At 39.9% G+C, this 26111-nt stretch overlaps 1 protein-coding gene across 1 annotated transcript in view; it reads left to right on the top strand.

Annotated features, from left to right (window-relative positions):
• The window catches only part of klf12b (Kruppel like factor 12b), a 45519-nt gene extending 21037 nt beyond the window's left edge, over nt 1-24482 (top strand). The window contains exons 3-5 of the mRNA XM_067604601.1: nt 3254-3415; nt 16362-16519; nt 20225-24482. Of these exons, the coding sequence (XP_067460702.1) occupies nt 3254-3415; nt 16362-16519; nt 20225-20406 (502 nt within the window). The 3' untranslated portion in view covers nt 20407-24482. The remainder of the gene's footprint in view (nt 1-3253; nt 3416-16361; nt 16520-20224) is intronic.
• The last annotated feature ends 1629 nt before the right edge of the window (nt 24483-26111 follow it).

Consider the following 26111-nt stretch of genomic DNA (forward strand, 5'->3'; position numbering starts at 1 on the left):
AAGCTGTCTGATGTGCTTTCCAAGAAGCTCTGGCCTCCAGCTTTAATAGGAAGTTGCTCCACCTACTGAGAAATTTCAATTAGAAATAAATTATCTATGCACTAAGATAAAACAGATATATGTTGAATTTTCAGTTGTCAACTATCACAATGCAGTTTATTAAAAGCCCTTAAAAGAATGAAACACCCTAAAACTTTAATTGGGAACCTTTTCAGGAATTATCCATGTCTATTTTGGCAGTTTCTGGGTCAAAAACAATTGATGCCACATATGGTCCATGCTGGAAATTAAGAAGTGGCTGTGATACCTGTGTGATGTGGAATTGATATATCCCAGTGACAAGCTGTTTATAGTGGTATATCTGTCTGCACAGATGTCCTGTGCTGTCTTTAGTCAAAGAACTCGCAGACACAACACTGTGAAGGCAGTGTGTGTGTGTGTGTTCGTGTGTGTGTACATGCTTTTAGAGACGGCCCCTCAGGCGACAATGCTTCCCCTTCAGATTGAAGATGAGGTTCGCAGGTTGAAAGGCTTTTCCATCTTTAACTGAAAGACATTTTGCTCAGCTGTCTTAAATAGCCTCTGGTCTCCAGGTTACCAGGGCCACACTAGTTACCTTTCCTTCTATCAAGGGGCAAACATCTGGGGCATTTTGAATATTAGACCTTGCCTAGAACTGTGTTATTGGTTTTCTCTCTGGGTGTGGTTTTACTGCCAACCACTGGGAGTAAACCTACAGTAGGTGTTCCTGTCCAACTCTGAACCATACACAGGGCAACTGTTAGTTATAAAAGAGGTTGCTTCTTGTCACTCCCTGCAGGATGGACACACTTAGATTTTTAACTCACACCCGTGCACGTACATACAAGCAAACAAACAGAGATGTGTAATTAGAGCATGTGCTCAGACAGACACTTGGCCGGCTGGGTGGGGTGGTCCTCAGAGATGGGCGTTTTTAAACTCTGGATGTCTGCTCTCAAGGAGAGGAAAGGAAAGAAGGAAGGACAGGAAAAACAAGACTTGCATAAGAGGGTGTGGATGGATATTGAAGATGGGTGGCACTTAAACAAACACGTGCACGCACATACACAACGTGTCCAGCATGAGCTCTGTCCAGTTTTGAAGGCACCAAACACAAAGGAGATAGGATGAATGAATTCTGAATGTTGGGTGTGGTGGATACAGTCACTTTTAATAAGATAGCAACCAGTAGACAAACAGAACACTTAGCTATTTATTGCATTTAGTGTGACTTAATGTGAACATTTTCAATAAAAGTCCTACAGTCAAATTCAAATGAGAAATAATGATCTGTTTGCATATGAGTAGATATTTTGATACCACCTTGGCTAAACAAATAGGTTGTTGACATCAGGGGAGTCACCTGAAAGCCCCTTTCCCCCAATAAGAAGTTTAATGTGAGGATCAAGAGTTACCTTGTTTGACTTGATAGAAACCCAACAACCATGTGCAGTGATGCAAGTCTCAGTCATACTGAGGCTTTCAACATACTGTAGATACAAAAACACTTGCACTCACATCCACACACCCACGTGCACACGCACACACACACACACACACACACACAGGTTGGCCATCCTCTTTAAGAGAGGGCGGGTACCCTTCCTTTCACTGCTGTCTCCCTGTCTCCGGCAGGAGGTTGCCATGGAAACAGGGCTTGACTGGAAACAACAGGAGAGAAAGAAAGAAATCCGGTGCTCTGCCCACCTCTCCACCACTCCTCCTTTGTGTCCCTTGCTCAAAATACCCCTTTCCAACACACGATGCATTTCTAACTAATTACAGGTTTTCCATAGGGTAGGCAGGCTGGTGACCACTGCATGTAGTCGACGACAACAGTTAGAAACCTTTAAAAGCAAAAGCTCCAACAGAGTTACAGCATTATTTCTGTGCCCCCCCTCCCTAAAGTAATAACACCATTCCTGCTCCTTACTCTATACCATTATTGTGTGCCATTATGGCTACAGTCTCAGCTGAGTGGGCAGAGGAGGTGAAATCCTGATAGCTTTTAAAAGCACTGGGCATACAGAAGGCGGAGATTGCAGAACTCACTGGACAATATGTTCAAATGTATTCAGTGTTTGTGATGATTAACTCTTCAGAAACAAGAATAGTTTTTATGTAGTTTCTATCATGGTGTATATTCTTAATTATATATTTTTTCTGAATTACTGTATTACTTAATCAATTTTTAATCCAGTATGGTAGATTTCCAGCAACTTTTCTTTGACAAGTAGTCTCCAGCAGGTCTTAATTTTTCTGACATTCATCTCTTGAGTGATACAGGATGTACGCAGCCGGTGTCCATGGAGACAGAGAGGGCAGAATGGCTGCAGGCTCTGGCAATATAACCAATGAGTTTACCAGGGGAGAAGTTGTCACAACTTGAGGAATAGATGTAACTTTGTCATGCAGTGGAAGAGACAGAGACCACTGTGCTCAATGGCTCAGGGGGTCATGGCTAATAGTATACCGGCCAGTCAAACGTTCAGCATTTTTTTTCTTACTGTGCAAATACAGTAGCAAATGTACAAACTTCAGTTCTTATGTTGTCTACAGGCCTTTTATGGGATACTTTATCATTATCATGAATATGATTCTCTGTCAGTTGCACATGTAGGGGAAACAGAACTGAGTGCACTCATGCATGCACACATACTTTTAACCTGGACATATTCAGTATTAACACACACACACACACACACACACACACACACAACAACGCCCACACAACAATACACCCAGCCCCTTATCTCAATGGTTGGACGCTGATAAAGAATGTGTGTGTGCGTGTGTTTGTGTGTGTGTGTGTGTGTGTGTATTTGCGCATGCATACGTGTGTGTGTATTTTCATGCTTCTCTGTGAGTATGTGACTACTGGGCACAGTATCATGCTTGGCTGTTCTGTCCTCAAGTTGAGAATTCAGTTTGATTGACAGCTCCTGACTGGAAATGCCTGCATTGAGGCCAACTACACACACACACACAAACACAAACACACACAGCTATATACATACATACGTTAAATAATTGCAGATTTAATGTGGATGCCAAAAACAACAACAAAAAAAAACTTTTCTGAAAAATTATTTTCAATTTATCCTGAAAAATGATGAATGAAATGACAATATGCAGCTAATTACCTCATTACAATTGGAAACACTTTCCAAAACACACAATGTGATATGCCTTATACGTTTCCAGTGCCGGTTCCAGTATCATGTGTCTGACTCCCGTGTCTGTATCCCGTCCTCACAGCACATACAGACCCCAACGGCCTGTCGCCAAGGCAGATCAAAAGTGACAGTGATGACGACGACCTGCCAAACGTGACCTTGGACAGTGTTAATGAGACCGGCTCCACGGCGCTGTCTATAGCCCGCGCTGTACAAGAGTGAGTATTATGATCAGCACGTGTGTGTGGGAAATGTTGAATCTCCATACTGACTTTTTCTTCTTCACTGACCCTAAAAACTCCATGTGTCTCTTTTTTTGTTCAGTCTTGTCACAGAAAGATTGTTTGGATAATACAGTCTTGATCCTTACACTCCTCTCTGTTGGTTGATTTTAGTTTGTTCCACTGTTAGTTTTTCTCAAACTAACTTTACATCGCGTTACTAGCTGTAAAGCATAACATTACAATGTTACTGTTCATTCAAAAAAAAAATGTTTAAGAGCAGCATGTTACTCACCTACAACATACAAAAAAATCAACATGGAAGAAGTATGAAATATTGGCTCTCCTAAGCTACATAATTGCAATTGTTTTTTTTGAGTAAAATATCTCTACTAAAGGAAGGAATCTCTGTATGTTTGTCCTTCATGTATCTCTTGAACTGTACATCCGATCAACTCCACACTTGGCGGGTGTATGGCTGGGGACCCAAGGGAGAGCAGTGTCGAATTTGGAGCAATTTGCACACGTGATACGTTTAATATTAATAAACTTTGAATAAACCAGTGATCAGTGAGCCGCTCTGCTCTGTGCAGGGCCAGGGCGGAGCATCAGGGCTCTGCTGACTGACTCCAGCATGTCAGGAAGAGCTTTTCATGAAGAATGGACACTCTTACCCCATGTCTAGACAGAAAGTGTAGGGTTAGCAGCATGTTTAGCAGATCATCAGCAGCAGTTCTCTTTATTTTAGGATGCACATGATTTTATTTTTAAATGCAGCCCTTATTTTAGGCTACTTAAAATGAGACAAGAACATTTATTTACCATTACAGTAACATATGTGTGAAATATGTTCACACCTTACATCATTAATTAGTATTAGTATTAATTTTTCTATGCTTTGAAGTAGCAGCCAGAGGCAATCACCCAGTCTGAACAGGCACATTTTGAATGGGCACTGTACTAGTATGTTAATATCTTAAAAGTCATCCTCCTGCAGTGCTGGTAGTGCCTTTTGTTCTTTTTCTATTTGTCATATCATGGTTTTTTGTCTATAAATTCTAAAGAAATTTTCAAATTTAAAGAGGAGTTGACTATTCGAGGAGGAATAATAAATTAAAAGTGCAAGTTTATAAAGTAGATATAAACTGATTGCACAAATTGAAAAAGTACAATGTAAAAAACTGACAGCCACTGCAGAGTTCAGAGTACAAATGTCTAAAATATTCCCCTCCCCAATATCATTTACATATAAAACTAGTTTGAGACCTAGTAATGCATTTCTGTGTGGTTTTGTAACTGCGTTTCCACATTTGGATGATTCTGCGTGGGTGCGCATCTATATGCCTCAGACATACTTTATGCCCTGTTCGGCCTACAGACATCACAACTCCTGTGGTGCCAGTCCATCTGTGATGAGTGAAAAGACTTCCCCCTCCAGTGGATGACAGCTTACAGTATCCTGATCATAAGCAGGAAATCAGATGCAGAGAAACATTTGGCTTGGCCCTGCCCTCCTCCCCTGCCGCCCATAAACCAAGACCAGTCATAACTAGCAGCCTGGCCAGACTCAAGTCAATGCCCATAGGACTGTTATTTAGACTAACTGTAAGGAAAGTATTCCAGGACTGCGTGAGAATCCTGCTAATGATGTAGGAACATTAATAAGGCTGAGCACAACGGTAGCCTTACCTCAAATGGCTTAGCATATGGGGTGCAAGACATTGTATTGGTTGTTTGTGTGCTGCTGGCAGTGTGAACATCTACAGTTATGAAACTAAATGGATTATTGTGGTGGCACTGTGTGAAAAAATTGTGGTAAAAACTAGTTTCTAGTGTGCTTGTGCAGTGGTACAAGCAGAGGTTGCCATGTTTTAGAGAAGACACACATACACATAGACTCACTGGAGGACTCAGGTTTCGATGCAGGTTATTGAAAGGGACAGGCGTGCCCCTGAGTGCCACACGTGGGCACCGGGTGGTCAGAGGAGAACAGAGGTTGGCAGGACCCAACCTTTCACTGCCCAAGCTTTCACTATGGAGATAAATCACCAGCCAGGCTTAGCAATGCCCTGCCAGGGCCTGCCCACACTCACTTCTCTGTGTGCAAAGTGCAGACTGTGCTGTGTGGAAACTGCACTCCTTGTGTGTGTGTGTGTGTGGGACTATGCGTGTGAATAAGTATGTGTGCGCGTCTGTGACTATTAATCCTTGGGTGTATATGCGTTAGCACTGTATGCATGCACGTGTTTCTGCACAGTGGACAGAACAGCTGGTTCCAGAAGGAGGTCAGCCATTGTCAACAGGAACACAGACTTGCATGTTTATCTGTGTAAAACAAAGCAGTCTGTAGTCTTCTTGAGTTACATGCAGGTTTTGCCACATAGAGGAAGAATGTGCATTCTGTATTGACACAACACATGCGCTCTGTGGACATCTGCACTGGAACAGAAGCCGACAACAGCACTACTTTGAAACATATCAGTCTGTTGTGTTTCTTTTCATTTAAACAGAAGAGAGTGTAGAAAGAACTGCTTTATGTAATTTAGTATCCACATTTACACAAGCAGTCATCCGGAGAGCATCAGAGGGGAGAAGTGTAAGGGCGGAGGATGGGAGTGCCTGCAGCTTCCAATCCAGGTATCCATACATAAATAAATGAGTGAAAGGAGAGAGTGAGATAGAGAGAGAAGAGAGAGAGTGTGTGTGTGTCATGTGCTTCTTGGGCATCCTCCTCCATATTCATGCGTTTCCCTGGGGACCAATGGATAGGCTATTGTGGGAGAGTGTGAGTGAAAGAGAGAAGGAGAGAGAGGAGAGGATAGAAGGTGTGTGTGTGTGTGTGTGTGTGTGTGTGTGTGTGTGTGTGTGATGGGGGCAGGGGCTTGTTGTCTCTGCTGAAGTCTGGCTGGTCCCCAAGGACCTGGGGGCCACGGAGCAGAGCAGGTGGAGGGAAGGGAGGAGAGGAGGGTGAGGTGAGGGGTACAGTGGTATCCTCGGACAGGTACAGCAATGCCTAATGGGCAGTCTTCCAGCACACACACGCGTGCACACATACACACACACACACACACACACACACACACACACCCACACACACACACACACACACACACCACACACACACCACACACACAGACACTCTTTCCTGTTTTCTTGAAAAATCTACTTCTAGGTCTGTTATAAGAGCCTTGTTGCTGTGTTGAACGGTCTGTCATTATGACCTGGTTTCCTATGAGAAGTCAGAAAAATATGCTTACAGCGAGGTGTTTATAATGTGGGAAACCCCTGTTACAGGTGACACACATACACACATACGCCATCTCTCTCTGTGTATCTCTGTCTTTCTGTTGTACTTGCGGAGAGCAGCGCAAGACAGGGGAAAAAAAGGGGAAACAAAGGAACTAAAACAGAGGTCAGCTCTTGTTTGAAATTGTTCTCAGCTGTACTTCCTATTTCTCTCTGCAGCTTTGTGAGACACAAACAGACACATTCACGCAGCCATGATGCCGTGGTGACACAGGGTTCAAGGCAGTGTGAGTTTGCCTCTGGGCTCACATGAGAAAATACAACAAATTGATTCTCACACAGCAGCTACAATACATATAGCAGGAGATACAGTATTAAAGATCAGAGAGATGTGTTGTTATATGAACAAATACACCCTTCTCACGGCTTTGTGTTTATTGTTTTCTATTGATTTTAACACTTTTGTCATTGTCTCATTAATTAAGACGGTTATTCAGCTGAACCAGCGATCAAAGGACAACCCCTAAGCTTAACTGTTCTAATGATAAATACGTGTGAACTGGCCAATCTCTAGTTGTGAATTGTGGATTTTGCTGGTTTAAATGCAGTAATTGAACAAGAATGAACAAAGTGATCTTTTTACATTTGCACATACAGTTAGCTTGCTAACATAAATAGCAACTTAACACTGCTAATAGCATCTTTCTAAGCAGTAGTTGCGGAATTTTCTCAACCTACAGAGAAGCATTAAAATGACCACGCTGGAGATGTTCAGAAGATAAGGTATGAGGCTTTTGAACATGAAAATGGCAATATGGAAAAAATCTTGAAATTCCTGCTTGCATTGAGGGCTGCAACCAACTAATCTGTTGATTACTTTTTTTTTCTTTTCGATTAATCAATAATTGTCCTATAAATTTCTTCCGACCAGCAGTCCAAACCTCTAAAATGTTTACCACAGTGATATAAAACAGAGAAAAATAGAAAACCCTCACATTGGCACAAGCTGAAATCAGAAAAAATTGTATTTTTGAACAATTAACTGATTATCGAACTAATTGATTCATCAGCTAATACTTTTAGCACTACTTCCATTTATATAAGCTTGCAGTTGTTCATATTTAAATTTTTATCGCTATATATGTTACTAAATATACTGTTTTTAATTCTTTAATTTTATTTTCTCTCATTGAATCCCATTACTTCTCTGCAGTGACCTGATTTCCTCACAGGGATCATTGAAATGTCATATAAGTGGATTTTGAATTTTGTAACCTTATACCTTTGTTTTATTGGTTAGTGCTGGTGTGTAACAGCTGTGTTTCTGCAATGATTGGATATCACTCAATCATTTGCTTGTCTCGCAATTTGAACTTCCTATAAATACCAGAAGGTGACTGAAACAGAAATCTGGAATCCGATTTTTGAGATGAAGCAGCAATGACGGTGGAATTATCACCAGCAGAGGAAAAAGTTATACTGCATTAAATTAATTAATTAATTTATGATGAGTAATGAGTCGTTGTTCATTCTTTGTTTTGGAAGCCATAGCTCTCAGACCTTCCTAAATTATATCATAATCATGGAGTCACTTCATGGATGAAGTCAGAATGTAAACATCCGCCTCATCTGCTAGATGTCTGAGCTCAGAGTGTTTCCACTATAAATCCTTCCTCTCCCTTTTCACTCCCTTGGACACACACACACACACACACACACACTCATGCACGCACACACACACACACACACACACACACACACACACACACACACACACACACACACACACATACACACACACACACACACACACACACACAGGCCTACAGTTCCCCAGATTTGAGATGCTAGTCTAGATTTCTCCAGTTGTTAGATCAGTAGATGCCCCACTAGTCTCATTGTTGACGCACTGTTTGTTTTGGTTAGTAATGTATGTGTGGCTCCAGTGTAGATGGCGTACTTCCAGTATGGGTGCTTTGGATTCTCTGTTGTCACCAAAAATTGTCAAAAAGCCAAAAACTTAAAGTCAGATATGCCAATCCATTCATTTTCAAAGTACATCAAAAGAACAAAAAGAAGACTCCATAACGTTTTGCATACAGTAGGAACATCCTTGCTTTACCTCAATGGGCCCAAAGTAATCCACCCCCAAGTTGGTCAATGGAGGCAAGTCTGGAGTTGTTCTCTCTTTGGGGAGGTCTGCCATCTTTTCATCACACATTTTTTCCTTTGTGATGCTTGCAAAAAGCACAACTTTTTGAACAAAAGCACAACTTTCTGAACAACAAGACAAGATTTTTCTTGCGGCTGCATTGGCGTGAGTGATCCAATACCTTTCTCTCAACCTAGAGAGGATGCAATTTCTCCCGCGATGCCTTATCTGTTCATGAACATGCTTGAGAATTAACAGGTGGATGTGCTGATCTTTTGACAGGATGATTGGGTGTTTGCTGTTCTCTGGCATTGCAGTCCTGGACAGCCTTCTGCCTACTCTTAGCAGTCCATCTCCTAGAATAGGGTTGTAGAACAAGTTTTCAGGACAACAGTACAAAAATCTCACTGTTTAATATTTCCTTTTGCCAGAACTGGATAATAGCATTTTCTGCTATTGACAAGGTGTCAGTTGTCAAACCTCGTCCCACTGAGCCTCTGGCTTTCAACATCTTCAGGTCAATGTAATTGAGATCCGCAGGGGCATCCAACAGAAGATGCTTCCTTTTTTGATTCAATTCCAATAGAGCCTTCTTTACTTTCAATATCCATGCAACTGAGATGACTGGTTGCACTGCTGTTCTGTACACTTGTACAGATCTCCTTTTTGACCTCTGGATCACCTTCATCAATACAGGACTCTACCTTGCAGTGCATCCATGTTTGCTTCACTTTCCACAAAAATTCTGGACCCATAACCATGTCTTGTTGTTCAGAAGCTTGTGGACCGTCAGTTCTCTAAACTCATGATTTTGTCATGTGGGTATACTGCCATTGTGCTGGGTTTGATGCCTCCCTAATGTGAGCTATTCTGTTAGCACACTAATGTTTGCAATCTCTTGTTCTCATTATTGATATATTTAAAGACTGTGCTGGTGTCAGTCCAGAAACAGGGTTCTTCCAATTGAAGCTGTAATACTGCATTTACCATCTTGTCTACCAGATCAGCCAAGACGGCAGTGAGCTCCAAATGAGGGATGTGTTTAGTTCAAGTTTAAGTGGTGTCACTATTCCAAGAGGGAAAGAAACATGTACATCACCTGGTTCATTCTGTAACCTCAGGTATGTTATCGTGCCATACCCTTCACTGGCATCAGCAAAGTGGTGCAACTGGGTGTGGACAGGTGGTCCAAAGTTATGTGGTTTCAAGCACCTGCTCCCTCAGAACACTGAAAGCACTTTCAGGTCACTCAACCAATTGATCTATTGTTGTCTTAGGACATGCAGAATTTCTCTATTGCATCCATAGTTCTTTCTGCACAACTTGTAAAATCTGCTCAGCTGGAAGAGTAATTGATGCAAGATACCTTAAGGTATCATACACTGAGCTGACAACTCATAAAATCCCCTGTTGACTTCTATCTGTTCCTTGCAGTCCATGTGGAAGTTGAAGGTGTCCTTTCTTTGGTGTCTTTCCATACACCATTGGAGCCCCAAACCTTTTTCTCTGTCTAAATTGAGCTCACTCACATTTTTAGAGTGGTCCTTCTCAGGAATTGCTTGCAGGAATTCACGACTGTTGCTAATCCACTGTGTAAGATGAAAGCCTCCTTTCTGGCAAAGGTCACAAAGGTCATTAACAATCTGTACTGCTTTCTCCACAGATGGTGAGCTTTTCAGGCAGTCATCCACATAGAAATTTATATGCACATTGTCAATCACTTCATCTGGAAAGCTGCCCTGGTGGTCATCTACAGTCCTCATCAAAGCGTAGCAAGCATGGCTGGGAGACGACAGTACTCCAAATAGGTGTACAGTCATACTGTATTCTGCAACTTTGTTGGTCAAATTCCCTCCACCAATTGAATCGAATAATGTCCTTGTCTTCCCCTGTCACTTTGACTAAGTAAAACATGGATTTTATACCAGACATAAAGGCAATGAGTTCTTGTCAGAATCTTAGGAGCACTATTATTGAACTTGTAAGGTTCGGGCAGAACTTGATCATTCAAGGAGGTCCTTGAATGGTGCCATAGTCAAAAACAACCCACAACTTGCCTTTGCATGGGTGGTAAACCCCATGATGAGGAATGTAAAACACATTGTCCTCATCACAACACAATTCATCCTGTGGGACCATTTCAGTGTAACCATTGTTGATGATGTCCTCAAGAAATTCTGTGTTACTCGTGGTGGAATTTTTCATCCCTTTCCATTTTTCTGTTATTCCGATGAGACGCTGTTGAGCAACACATCAGTTGTTTGGCATTGTAACCTCTTTGTTTTTGAATGGCGGTTTTAAACTGTAATGTCCATCTTGCAACTTCACAGATTGCTCCATAATTTCAATGAATCTTGCCTCCTCTTGACATTTCTTCTTTGTCCTCAGCAACTCTTTCACTGAAATCATGTTCGTACTGCTACTCCAATAGCTACTCAAGTGATTCAATAGATAATCTATTTACAATGGCAAAATGACAGCCGTCATCATTAAAGTTGCCTTTCCAATCCCCACATGAGCCACTAACAACCCACCCCAGTAGGGTTTTAATGGCAAAGGGTCCCTTGCCTTGGCTGTTAACAACCTCCATGGTTCCAGCAACTTTGAAGCGTTTGTACCATTTAACAACTCTACTTCAGCATGGATTTCAGGGATGTCAATGTGATCAAGGTAGGGCCACTTTCTGAGGGTTTCCCTTTTGATGATGTTTTTTTGTACTCATCTGCATCGTTTTTTGTGTGAAAACATTTGGAAGACTGTAGTACCTTTTTCAATTATGGCTAGATATTTCGTGTTAACAATGTAGAATGTATGTTAACAATGCACAATGTATGTTGACACTGATGTCTTTGGGCTCATTGTTAACAAACTCATTGTTAACAAACATATCTTTGATATCGTCGCACTGCATTTGGGCATTCAGCTTTCTGTGTGAAAGCCACCACTCAGTGGAATGCCCTACCTGATTATGTGAGGAACTGTAGTTCTATCAATGAATTCAAGGCCAAATTAAAAAATCAATTAAAGATGAATCAGCTGTGTGACCATTGAGCCTAGTTTACATTATTAATTTTTAATTGACATTGTGGGTGTATGTGATGTGCTGTTGTGTGTCGCTTTGTATTTTGTATAGGGTGTTTTTTGTGTTTTTGTTTGTTTGTTTGTTTGTTTTTGCTTTGTACTGTTTGTTGTTGTGCTGTTGTATGTTTTGATTATAATGGACTACGGATGCAAATTAGCTTCAAGCTAACTCCGGTGCAGTGCATCATTTATGCTTAATACTGCACACTGTCCTGTTCAATAAATCAAATCAAATCAAATCAAATCAATCTTTTCCTGGTCAGGTTCAGCTTTCGAATCAGAGCTTCAGAGCAGAATGTAGATCTTGACCCATTGTCTAAAAACATGTAGCTCTGAGTCACTTTGTTCCCTTGTCTTGCTTTCATCTGAACTGGAAGAATTGGGGGTATTCCATTGCTACCAGCCCCTGTTTGGCTTCCAAAGGCTTGAGTTGACACAAGTGTGTTGTTTACAGTTGGTTCAGGTTCACTGGAGTATATGCCATTGGTGTTCGCTGACTGTCTATTTTTGTTTCTGTTTACACTTTTCACAGGATTATGAGCTTATCACAATTCTTGCTCAAATGCCCAGTGTTGAGACACCAAGCTCCTTTTTCCTTTAAAAAGATGATTTTTTCACTATGTTTGTTTTTGGCCAATTGTTGACATTCATCCAGAGAGTGACGTTGTAAACAGAGTAAACAATTGATGTCGCTTTTCTGTGTGGTTTTTTTGTCTCCTTGTGTTGTAGTTTGTTAATGGCACAGACATTTTTAGTGAAGTTGTCTCATTTCAATTTTGATTTTACTATATAAACATCCCTTTTGATATACATCCCTCTTTCTGTGGTTTGAATATCCCAAAAATCCCCCCCCCCCAAAAAATTGGATCAGGCAGGAGCTTGACTTGATGTTCCACAAAGTACACAACGTCATTGAAGTTTGGTTTGCGCTTTTGTTTTTCACGAATATCACATGCGATGCTTCTGAATTGTTCCCTCAGTTTAAAAGCAAAATTTGGAATTGATAACCTTGAGATTAGCAGACATGTCAAGTTCTCTCATGTCCTGCAAATCAGACATTGCGTTGTTGCATCCACATAGGAATAAAGCATAATCCCAAAGCAAGGAAACATTTTCAGCCTGAACAGCAGGCCAGTTGAGGACTTTTTCCATATAAGCTGCTGTGATCTTTGTTTCATTGCCAAAATGGTCTTGTAGGAGGGCTTTGTTTGTTTCAAAGCCTCTCTCCGCACTCATGTATAAACAGCTTTGTACACGGTCTTGTGGACGCCCCCTGGTGTATCTTTCCAGAAAATACATGCAGTCCCCTTAAGTTGCACTTTTCTTTTCAACACAGTCTTTAAAGGTTTGCGTGAAAATTTTGGGACAGACCTGACAAAGCATGAATTCAGACTTTTTACAATTCGGCATCTTGATGTAGTTATTTTGGCATCCATTTGCTCCGTTTATTGCAATTAAATCACAGCAAAATCTAAGTTTATTTTGGATTAATTCAGGCTGAGCTTCAGTAACGTCACTGCGCTAGTTGGGACTAGTCGGCGCCTGCTGCTGCTCACTGGCTGTTTGATGCGAATAAACACAAATGATCCCGTGGTCAAACTTGTACGGGTAACGCAGGGTGTTTGGTGTGTTTGCTCCACCGCTATGTTTTGTCTGGCAGCCACGTTTCTCTTGGGTTCACGCTCAACAGTTGCCATGGTAGCCAGCACACCCTGCAAAAGAGGGGGTTGAGGTTGGTGGGATAGGACCTCAAACCGGCTGTTAAGAACAGCGCTGCTTAGACAGGATGAGAAGGCTGTTGTGGTGCTTGATCCTTGTGGTATTTTGACTGTAGCTTGTCAGATACATTTTATTAAGACCCCAGAGAACTGTGTTAACTTGTGGAAAAGGGGTTTATTATGGCCTCTTTAACATTGCTGCACATAACATAATACAGAGGAAGGTTTTGGACTTATTGTTGACGTACTTATTGTTGACTTTTTTGATCCTCTGTTGTCACCAGAAATTGTCAAAAGCCAAAAACTTAAAGTCGGATATGCCAATCCATTTATTCTCAAACTATAAAAAGTACATCTCTCAAAATAAACATTCCACCTTTACCCTGCCTCACGATCAAAAATCATAGACTTTGCTTTGCGCCACATCTGTATCAATTTGTCCTACACTTATAAGTAGACTACAGTGTTTCCCCTAGGTTGACTGCTTTTGGGTGGTTTGCTGAGCAAAACTTGGGAGGGACTCAGCAGCCACACATTTCTCCTTTCTCTGTTTAGCCTCGTCAGGTGTCAGGTTAGGCTCACCCATTGTTGCTTACTTGGAGCCCTTTTCGAACAGTTGGGGAAACAATAGACATGACTTTTCTTTGTCTTGAGAAGCTGCAGCATTTATTAACCGACACACTGTAGTCTGTACTGTACATTTACTGCTAGATTGACAACTTACTGCTAACCTTTTCCTCTGCTCCGATCGCATTCACTGCCACTTTTCTGCTGCTAGCACATGCTCAACCACTCACTTGCTAGGCACACACATTACGCACTGCCCTATTCTTTAAAGGAGCTATGCTACCAAGAGTTTCCCAGGCAACGACACAGAGGCTGACTCACGTTTCGGAACAGCACTGAACAGAGACGCCCCCAAATGCTATTGATTTCTAAATGAATGGGCATTTGGCATTAAAAAAATAATTTTTTTTGTCCTGGCGGCCCACCAGGCCTGTACAATTATAGGGGAAACACTGGACTACCATGGCTACCCACAGCGCCACCCAATGGCCACCATTGAAATAGCTCCAACACTCATCAATCATTTCTAATGAAAACTGAACAGTGCTCTTTAATTTTATGAATACACATCTTTGTGTAAATGTTCAGTTTTTTACATCATGTTGCAGCACACGAATGTCAGAACTTATAGACACACTGTTGATAGAGCGAGCGAGTGAGCGAGAAAGAGAATTGAGAGGGAGTTTGGAGTTCAACTTCATATCTGACCCGTGTGCTCATTTCCTGTACAGCTTCAGATTGGCAGTGAGCCAAGAGCAACAGGTGATCTGTGTGTGTTTTCTGTGTATTTGTGTGTGATTTGATTGTATGTGTTTCTTTGAATCTGCATTTGACAAACTATGCCTTGCTAAAAGACAGAGAGAGAGAGAGAGAGAGACAGGAAGTGGTTTGTGTGTGGTGGAGACAGTTCACTGAAAGGCCTGTCTGGCAGCCTCCTCCTCTTTCAAATCCCTCTAACACGATTGTAACTGTTCCTCTCTAACTCTTCCTCCTTCCTCTTTCCCCTTTCACCCTCGTACCTGTTTTTCAATATTCACAGCAGAGACACTGAGACCTCAAAGAAAAGTGTCTACTCTCCACCGCTGCTGACAGAACCCTGTTAAATATATCCCACAGATATTACTCCACCCCTCCAGTAAACAGAGATGTTCTTGTTTTCTCTTTCTACTGTATCTCTTTCTTGCCAATCTGCTGTGTGTGCAGCAGTCACATGTTTATTGCTGTGTGAAAGGTGCTCACTGTTTCACAGTCGACAGTCACTGGTGTGACATAAACTGTTGACCGTCTACCACAACCCTACCTTCTTTTTGTTCCTTCTTTGGTTTCCTTTGTGTGTTTGTTTACAACATTATGCACATGCGCAGATTTACCACAGATATGATAATACTCTGTAAATACACACATAGCACACTTTGCTACAGGGCTAAAAGCAGTGACAAACTGTGACAAATTACATAATCAAAAGTGATATTGACCACTTATTGAAGAGGAAACGTCATGCCAGAATTGAACGATGATCAGTCGTTAACCTCATTGAACAACATTTAGAAATAAAACAGTTCCACCTTTGATTGATGAAAGTATGGGAGCAATAAGAATACCAGCCTTCTTACCTCATCTACTGCCTTAGTTACTCTATTGCAAGGCTGCACTGCCACCTGCTGGCAAAAATACTTATAATTGTTTTCAGTACCGTCCCAATTCCATTCTACATAATAGCTGTATGTTGCTTAATCGTTATAGTATATTTTTGCAGTCAGTCCTGTAAACAAGAAATCAACAGTTTTATACAAACAGCAAATCATAGTCAAACTGCAACTTTACAATGCCACTGTTGAAAAAACTGGTGATGAAACAGCTCCAATAAAACATTTTTTTTGATGTTTTTTTAACATTATTGTAAAAATGTTTTGCTGTTTCTGTGTTAATTTTAATCAAGTGTGAGTAGCTCTTCAATTTCCTCTGTGCATTGTAATATGGGAGAATAGTGTACATGAAACACAACTGCACACTCACAATTTCAAGACTTTAAAAATATGCATGCTGAATGTTTTGAGTGTACTTTTCCCACTTCTCCAGCTTGAACACATTGTCGAACCTGCTTAGAATTAGTATATACTGTACAGTAGTATCACAATCCAATAATTCTTTTATCTTGATTCTTATTCTTCTGTTGCAGTTCCATGTCCCCATTCAGTATTGACAGCATACGACGCCCCCGGAGGTCAGAGTCACCAGATTCCAAAAAGAGAAGAATCCACAGATGTGACTTTGAGGGCTGCAATAAGGTGTACACCAAAAGCTCCCATTTAAAAGCACATCGGAGGACACATACAGGTCAGTAGGTCTGAGTGTATATGTTTTAAACACTGTGATTTTGTGACCCCACTCTTCTTACTCGCTGATAAATATATAATCAAGGTCATATTGTTCTAGTGCTGCACTTAAAACAACCTTTGAGTTTAAGTTACTTTAAAGCAAGACTACGTAACACCTGCTGAGCTGGGCTGAGCAGCAGCAACAGCAGCCTCTGCTGCAACAAGTAATAATAACAGGACGCTGGTGCATTTAATTCTATTGATAAAAGGACGCCCAAAAACCTGTCAAGTGCGACTAAACATTTTCATTGGTTGCACCGATGTGCCTGAAATTTCTCTCCTGTGTTCCTGTTTGTATTTTCAAATATCAGCCTTTTTTTACTGTTTCCTGATCGCTTTCAGTGGTTATCGGATTACTTCTGAAGAAAACATTTCTATGGGTACATGCGGATGGGTGCAGTTAATAAGTGACAGTTGACTCATCTGATAGGCCCTTTGGTGAATTACAATCACTTGTTATCTCTCCAGTATGAAACTATATTGTTATCAACAGAACTAAGATACATACTAGCAGCCACCGGACTGTATTTTCCGCGGTGTGTGAAGATGATGCGGATCGTAATCTAAGTCGGTCAGTATAACTCTAGCTGTTAGCAACTACATTTTAGCACACAGCTGCTGTAGGTTCAGATGTTGACAATCACAGAAATAAGATCAGACAGAAGCACAGCGAGGGATGTCACAACAGTGTTAAAGTCTGTTCCCCTTCAAATAGGGTTCCCTCATGTTACAATAGTGCGGTACCCTCGCTGCAAGGTAAAATAAGTTGGTTATGCTACCTGTTAGAGATGTGCTGTTTGCTGAAAATGCACTAAGAGCCTGTCGTCTGCACTTCTTCGTCAAACATCTCACTATAGCTGTTTCTGCTTGTACTCTTCCTCTCTGCAGTGTTTCTAACTGATCCGCTGAACAAGTAGCTCCAAATATCTCCAAATCTTGTTGTGTCGACTTGTTTTTATTCAAGAACAGCACTGCTAACGAAGCTCCGCTAACTCCGTTATAAACATATTTAATTTCCTATAAGTTCTTCGCAAAAAAGCCTTCAATTAGTTTGTTAGTGGAAAGTTTTTAATATGAAGCAGCAGCAGCAGGAACTACTAGCCAGGTAGCCACTATTTCTCACGGTTGATTGCAAAGATACATAGTGCAAGACCAGGAGTTTGGGGCATGGAGTAGGAATGAAAGAGGCGCCATTCTCCCTATTACAAGTCAGTGTACCATCAAAATGATTTTGAGGCTGTTATTTTAAGGTAAAATAGTCATATAATGTTGTTTTAAGGAACTGATAGTTAATTTTAAATCTGGTTTAACAGGTTAAAGGTCAATGCAAAGAAATAGACAATAAAGAATTCAATTAATTGCCTGCTTAAAGGCATATACTGATATTGATACAACATTCATATCTTGTTAACCACAGCCCAAAATCACAACCTAAATAGTAAATAGTAGTAGATCATATAGTAATGTAGTAGACATTTAAAAGGAAGTATAGCCATGGCACAGTCTTGTTCAAAGAGGATTTCTAATTATTGGTTCAGTAAGACCTTGGTTGTGTCACAAATGACAACAGAAAATACAACAAGTATGATTGTCAGTGAATTACAGAACTTTCTCTCCTCCACTTATTACACCTTACATAGTCAAATGGAACAGTTATGTTGACATGCTGATGTGTCACCTTTGTAACTGTGCAACTCTAAACACAAGTTGCAATCTGAGACTTCAAAGAAAAGTGTCTTCTCTCCACCACTGCTGACAGAACCCTGTTAAATATATCCCACAGATATTACTCCACCCCTCCAGTAAACAGAGATGTTCTTGTTTTCTCTTTCTACTGTATCTCTTTCTTGCCAATCTGCTGTGTGTAAAGCAGTCACATGTTTATTGCTGTGTGAAAGGTGCTCACTGTTTCACAGTCGACAGTCACTGGTGAGACATAAACTGTTGACCATCTACCACAACCCTACCTTCTTTTTGTTCATTCTTGGGTTTCCTTTGTGTGCTTGTTTACAACATTATGCACATGATAAGATATGATAGTACACTGTAAATACACACATAAACAGTCATGTCAGACATGCACGCAAAAGCACAAACACACTTTTCTATAGGGCTATAAGCAGTGACAAACTGTGACAAATTACTTAATCAAAATGATATTGACCACTTATTGGAGAGGAAATGTCATGCCAGAAGAAATAACTCAGCAGTCATTAACCTCATTGAATAACATTGAGAAATAAAACAGCTTCCAGCTTTGATTGATGAAAATATGGGAGCAATAAGAATACCAGCCTTCTTACCTCATCTACTGCCTTAGTTACTCTATTGCAAGGCTGCACTGCCACCTGCTGGCAAAAATACTTATAATTGTCTTCAGTACCGTCCCAATTCCATTCTACATCATAACTGTATGTTGCTAAATCTTTATAGTATATTTTTGCAGACAGTCCTGTAAACAAGAAATCAACTACTTGTTTATTGTCTAGCATCAACAAAAGTGCAACAGACTGCAGTTACAAATTTTTATCCAGTATGTTGCTATTGTGCCAATTTATAACATAGAGACTTAAAGGAGCATGTTGCCCTGTTTTAAATAGACAACCAACTTGCAACAAAGGTCCCCAGCTGGACGCAATCAAGGGATGTTGCAGTTCATAGTGGGCGTCTTAACCCCTGGGCCACTCCGTGTTTTAGAAATTTGAATCTACTTTTTTCTACCATACCAGCCATTCATTAATTTTCATACAAGCTTTTATGTGGCGCTTTTAAAGGTATTTAAAGATGCTTTACATACAGAAAATAAATGAGTTGGCAAAAAGAAGTTACACACAACAACAACAGAGCAGCAGGAAAGACACAGCAGGAGAAAGATAGAACATAAATGCTGTAAAAGAGAATAGAAGACAAAAAAGACTCTCATTTAGTGTCAGACTAAAAGCTGAATATTAGTTTACCTTTAAAAAGGCTCAGTATAAAGTTCAGACTCTCAAATCAATCTGCACCTTCACTGTATTACCATTCAGTGATATGTAACAACTGTGATAGATCATACAATTCAAACAAAGTTTCAAGAGTCTACTAGTTGGTTTTTATACTGCTCAGAAATGAATGACTAGAACAGCTAGGTGCCTGAAATGGTAGGAAAAATGTATCCAAAAATGTAATTAGTGTAGCGTGCATTCAAAAATGGCCAGCAAACATGTAATGTATACATATTGTGTAGATTTTAAAAAAGCACACATAAACATGCACACACACTGGTTAGACCTTAGACAGTGAACTATCATAAAGGTATGTTATGACCGCACTCTCAGTGTATTATGGAAACAGAAAGCAATGGTGCTGTTCATTGGACTTATTATGGGCTTTCATGCAAAACAGATAGCAGTTGTAATGTTTGACCTTGTAAAATATTATAATCATACAAAGCTGAATTTTTGTTTTTATATGATATTTAAATATGCCATAATGGCTTAGCGTTATTCATATAATTCATTATATAGAAAGTCTTTGTGAGACATATCATCAGTTAAAAAGCATCAAGGTCAGAGTATGGCCACTAGCCGAGTTCCTCTGAATATGTTACTGTAAGTAGCCAGTGATGGTAATGAAATTATGATCTACAAGCTATTGAGTGTGTGCTGTGTTTTTTCGTCTCCAGGGGAAAAGCCATACAAATGCACCTGGGACGGCTGCACGTGGAAGTTTGCCCGCTCTGACGAGCTGACGAGGCATTACAGAAAACACACGGGGGTCAAGCCCTTCAAGTGTGCAGACTGTGACCGCAGCTTCTCCAGATCTGACCACTTGGCCCTGCACCGACGGAGACACATGCTGGTGTGAATCAGACAGATAGAAATAAAGAGAGAGAGAGAGAGATCAATGGAAACAGACACACACACACACACATATACACACAGGCAGCCGGGGGAGCAGGATCTCCCTATGAATGTTATTCAGCTGGCCTGGACGCACACACGCTCATATACCCACACAAACACACACACATACACGTACACACACACTGTCATCCGTCGTAAGAAGAGATGATGGAGAGGTGCACAGAGCTTGTGGAGCACAAAACAGGGTCTCTTCTGGATCCTCTTTGGCTTGTAAGGAATAGACGGCAGGATCTTTTATCGTCGTTGTTTGGAGTATAATAGGGAACTGTCTTTTACAGCACTGTTCGTAAATGTTTCACTTAGATTTTTAAGATGAACTCGCACTCTTTATTCGGACAAAAAAAAAATGCAATCGCAACTGTCTCTTTTTTTGGTATCTTTCTTTTCATTGTTGTTCAAATGGCTGCTTTTCCAGCACTCATAATGTGAAAGACCCCATTGTACGGAATGGATTTCCTGTGTGAGCTCTAAAGAAGCAGAGAGAAGTCAGGCCTGGACTGGATCACAGGAAAAAGGATTTGGGCCTACAGGAGTTGGAGCCACAGGCAGTATTGTTGCGCCATGCCTCCCTGTGAGTCAGATTTGTGACCAACAGAGGACGCCATTTCATCACAGATGGTTCCTTTTGCCTGCTGGAGCCTGCTGTCGTGTTCGAGGCATCCCATATAGAAGCTGAAAGAGGGCTGGACTTTCACTCATCCCATAGCCAGCAAACCATAAACGACATTGAATCAAATAGCCACAACCTGAATGGATCAACCTCATCAACACATCCTCTGTTTCTGTATTCATTGCTTTATTTCAAACAATGAAAACATGCATATCATCACACCAGCAAAGAGACACACCATTTCCGACCCACCCACAGGGCCGGATTACCCCAAATCTCATCAGTGCTACTCTTTATGTTGAGCCTCTTGAAAGCATTTTCTTTAAAAAAAAAATCTTTGGTGGATTTTGTGCTGTGATTAGCAATCAGTAAAGTGCAATCTTAAAGGATAAATATACTTTCAACGTTTTGTTTGTTGAATCTTGCTTTTTTTTTTTAAATGCCTGCTTTGCTTATGTTTGACTCAGAAAATACAACCCCTCATGTACAGTGAACTTTGAAATAATCAGAGGAGATTTCCAGTATGTGAAAAAAAAAAAAAAAAAAAACAAAAAAAAAAAAAACAGAGGCACCTTACAGACTCTTTCATTCTGTCCCGATCGATCAGTTTTATTATTCAGATCTGTTTTCTCAGCTGGTTTTGACAGTGAAAAGAATTTGTGTTGTGGTTTTGCACGGCAGCACTTGATCATAAGCTGACCTTGACACCGGCTGCAGTGTTACAGGGATAGTGTGGTATCTGATGTACAATATACAGAAGAGCAATACATTCTGAACAAAGTGATGAGAAGGAAATGCCGGACCTTCTCTTTGTTCTGTTTGTTGATGTCAATATCCAAGGAGAAGCGTCCAGCTGGGCCGCCTCCTCAGTCTGTACACATGACTCCCTCTGTTACTGACTGGTTTGTAGCTCCAGCACAAGGCTCTAATTTGATTTATGTCTCCTGTTTCGCACCTGCAAGCAGCCCAGCCGCAGTTAACGAGTTACTCCAAATCATTTTATTTTATTTTGTCCCAAATACAGACAGTCACTTGAGATGTTCTCACCTCAGACCAGATATATGTTAAGATTGTTACCTGAGATTTGGTTATATAAAAAAATGCTGAAAAACGGAGGAATCACACACATGCATACAAACACTGTACATAAATAAAAATACACTTACACGTACATACACATTACAGTGAGTCTACATTTTAGAAGATGCAGTTATTGGCAGAAAGAAATATCTTATCTCATAAAGAGCATCACAAAACATTAATGAAAGTAATTCAATTAATTATCTTTATTTTTTATAGTCATATTAGACATTTTTGCAAGTATTTCCTGCGCTCTTCATACCGTATAAGAGCTGCAGACATAAACTCAGAGTATCAAAGCCAACCCATATTATTTGATAGTGCTGCTAAATGCATTTATTGGACCGAAGCCAGTAAAAGGAAATATAACCTTTTTGATAATAGCACCTTGAAAACACACACACACACACACACACACACACACACTCTCACATACAACATCCTCACTTTCAGTAACCAAATCCAGGAAGTCATTTCCACACATGCGCCCAATCTATGTGACACCCCTTCGATGTAATGGAAAATGGTAACATATGTTATCATTATTTATGTATATTGTTTGTGCACATGTGATTATGCCCAGTTGTATTATCATTTTGGCAAAAGCATATCAGCACCTTGTTTGTTTATTAGTATGATTTTCAAATTATTTTTATTTCAGATGTCAATTTATAAACGAATAATCATCATCATATTTTATCATCCATATAATGTATATAACATTTTATGATTGAGGGGCACTTCGTCATTGCATATAACTCTTTTTTTTCTGTAAAAAGGATCTTTTGAAATGTTGTAATATATGTGATAGTGAAGATTTAAGACAAACTTATTACAAAGATCTACAGCCTGTATATACATTGGAAAAATAGGGCTTTTGATTAGTAGATGCAGGAAATACATTTATACATGTAAAGTCTTTTTCAGAGACTGTAATTTATCTAATTTGATATACAGTGAAATGGGGCTAATGGTATTCATCATGTAAATGATCATAGTATGTGATGTTATATAACAGTTTTTTTTCTTGGTTTGTGGTTAACTAAGTTCATGATCAAATCATTTTTATTCCCAAGGCTGAACCAGTGTTTGCTATAATCAACAAATTATTTATATACATTAAGCGTATCAAGGTACTCGATTCCCTGCGTTGCTATTTTGCTATACCCAGACAAGAAATTATATTGATCAAGCACATATCAACAACACGTGTACTCTCGTATTCAGTATATGACTTTGCATGCCTTAATCCAACAGTTTTTGAAAAGATTCAATTAGACTTGAATTTTGATGGTGTCTCGACAAGACAGGGTGTATTGTATTTCCCTTCAGCATCTCTTTACGCATTTTAAAGCATAATTTTGTAACGGTAACCAGGGTCAAAGTTATGCAATAATAATAAATAGTGCCTCATATCACAAACTTGTAACATCAACTGCTCTGTGCAGAGTTTTCGATTTCAACATGTGTGCTCAAATTAATAAATTTCAAATGAGGAACCATGAATTCTGGAAAAAGCACAGACAACAATATGCAAGTCGGACCTCTAATGTTGAACTTTTCTTTTCGCACTGAGCCTTATGCCATTTTGTCAAATGCAGCATCCTCCCGTAACACGTTCACAGGCTGTTTATAGCACGCATTATTACTTTGCTTGCAATAAGTCACTTCCTCTAAGGGGAACAAAACTGAGTTACAAAGGCCTTTGGATGTTTCATCACATTAATTCAACATAGTGATTCCGTGGAAGATAATGAGGAGACTTACTCACAGGAAAATCCTGTGGCTGTAGAGTGATGCCTTTGTTAATGAATACTGATCTTACACTTCTCTATCAGTTCAATAGCTGTTTTGCTTTCTGTGTAACATCTGCTTTTGATTTCCTGGTTTTGAAAATTTTTGAGTAGTGAAGCCAATGCCTATGTTTCAAGTTTGCTGATATTACGTACAGTAATCGTTGTTCCTGTATTTATGTAAAGTGAGTGTAGTGTAAATATATTAAAAATCTTTTCATTCTTACCGTTTAAAAAAAATGTGATATTGCTCAGCATCGCTTCAAAAGGGAGATTCTGCTCATGGAATTCCACATCTGTAAAAGAAAAATTTTTAATCCTGATATTTTTCAAAACTTCAAGAACAGGTGTCCTTTTTTTCTGTTACGCTTTTCTTTTCTCCAAGAGTTGTTTAAGTATCCAGTCAGTGTTTTGCCTTTTTCTCTGTATTTTTCATATGGATGGAGCTGTGAAATTAAAATAAGTTCAAACATATACATGTATATTAATATGAATGGAGGCATGAAGGTTAATAAAATTGCATTTTGTATGTAACACGCTGGTACGGAGCTGGTTGCTATCTATGACTGAGATGGATGGTATGTGGTTTCGATGTCACTTAGACATCTGAGCACTGTACTCACATTCACTGGCATTCAGAGACCTAATCTTGGCATTAGGGAATATTTTTTTTTAAGATTATTTTTTGGCATTTATGCCTTCATGAGAAAGTGGGTAGTGAGGAGGCAGACAGGAAACAAGGGGAGAGAGAGACATGGGTACGACATGCAACAAGGGTCCCTGATTGGAATCAAACCAGGGACATTGCGGTCATGCGGCATGTGCAGTAACCAGTTGGCTACCAAAAATATTTTAAATGCAGTACAGTAGCATGTACACAGAGTACATCTGATCACTACAGGAAGGGGAAAAAAATCTTGGACAACCACAGATCTACTTGCTTGTTTCAATAAACAATAAATGCACAAAAATCCCTCGTACCTGAAAATCCTCAGCCACACATATTTAAACATTCAAGTAAAACATCATGTACCTTTACGTAATATCATGTTGCTTTGTTGCTATTATCTAGTACCAACAGAGAGTGGTATTTTAAGACCTGGTATGTTTTAACATAGCTTGTAGTGACTACAGCTTCTGAGAACAAGTTGCACTTATAAAAAAAACAAAAAAAAACACCCAGTACATCCTGTACACTACCCTATTATAACTGGATCTGGATGAATGTTTCTGTCAGCCAGAAAAGGATTCAGATGATTACAATAACAAGGTTTCAATTCCCACTCCACTAAGCATTTTGTTGTGCAGTATATCACATGCGTGATTTATCACTCACAGGAGCCTATGCTGTGTGGGATATACTGTAAAAGCAAAGTGCAGTGAAAAGGAGCTAAAAGCAAATAAGAGTGATATTATAACATTCCCCACAGGGAAGTTCCCTTGCGCTTAGGACAAGCTCAGACATCTCCGCTTTGTACAGCTTCTCTTGGCACCTTTTGTCAGCACCTCTGCTAGAAAAAGAAATCTTGATTTATTTTGATGACATACAATTGTCAATAAGAACAGCTGCATTGAGGGTGCTGCAGTCAAATGATGTGTTGCAGTTCCAAGAACCAAAGAACCTAAAAGAACTTGATCTGCAAAGATGATGTAACGACGAGAGATGGGAGGGAGGAATAAACTCTTTATCCGTATTTAATCTAACATTGTAAAATGTTCATCTGTCAGCTTTCACAAATATTCCATGTAAATATCTGTTCTGTTCTTGTTTTCTCCTCTTAAATGCTTGTTTATCAAGCAAACAGTCCTCTTCCATAACTGGCATCTATTTTCTTCTGAAGAAATCTACTCATAATATAATACATAATATCTTTGAGTGTAATTTCAACTCTCTGTCATTACTGCTGCAACTTGATGGGCTCTGACATCTGAAGACTTTTTGAATTCTACATCTTTGCATAATCCATACATCAAAGCTATTAATATATACAAAAAAATTACCACCACCGCAAAATCTATTTTCCACATTATTACTGGTAATCCTAATTCACAACCATACCACCTACACTGACCTTTTTATATACTTAATATATTATAAAATATAAAGCTAAAGCTGAATGTATTTTTTAAGTGGGGGTGTTCAATATGGAAACACAATCAGCT

This window comes from Thunnus thynnus, chromosome 11, assembly GCF_963924715.1.
Source record: "Thunnus thynnus chromosome 11, fThuThy2.1, whole genome shotgun sequence".
Lineage (NCBI taxonomy): Eukaryota > Metazoa > Chordata > Actinopteri > Scombriformes > Scombridae > Thunnus > Thunnus thynnus.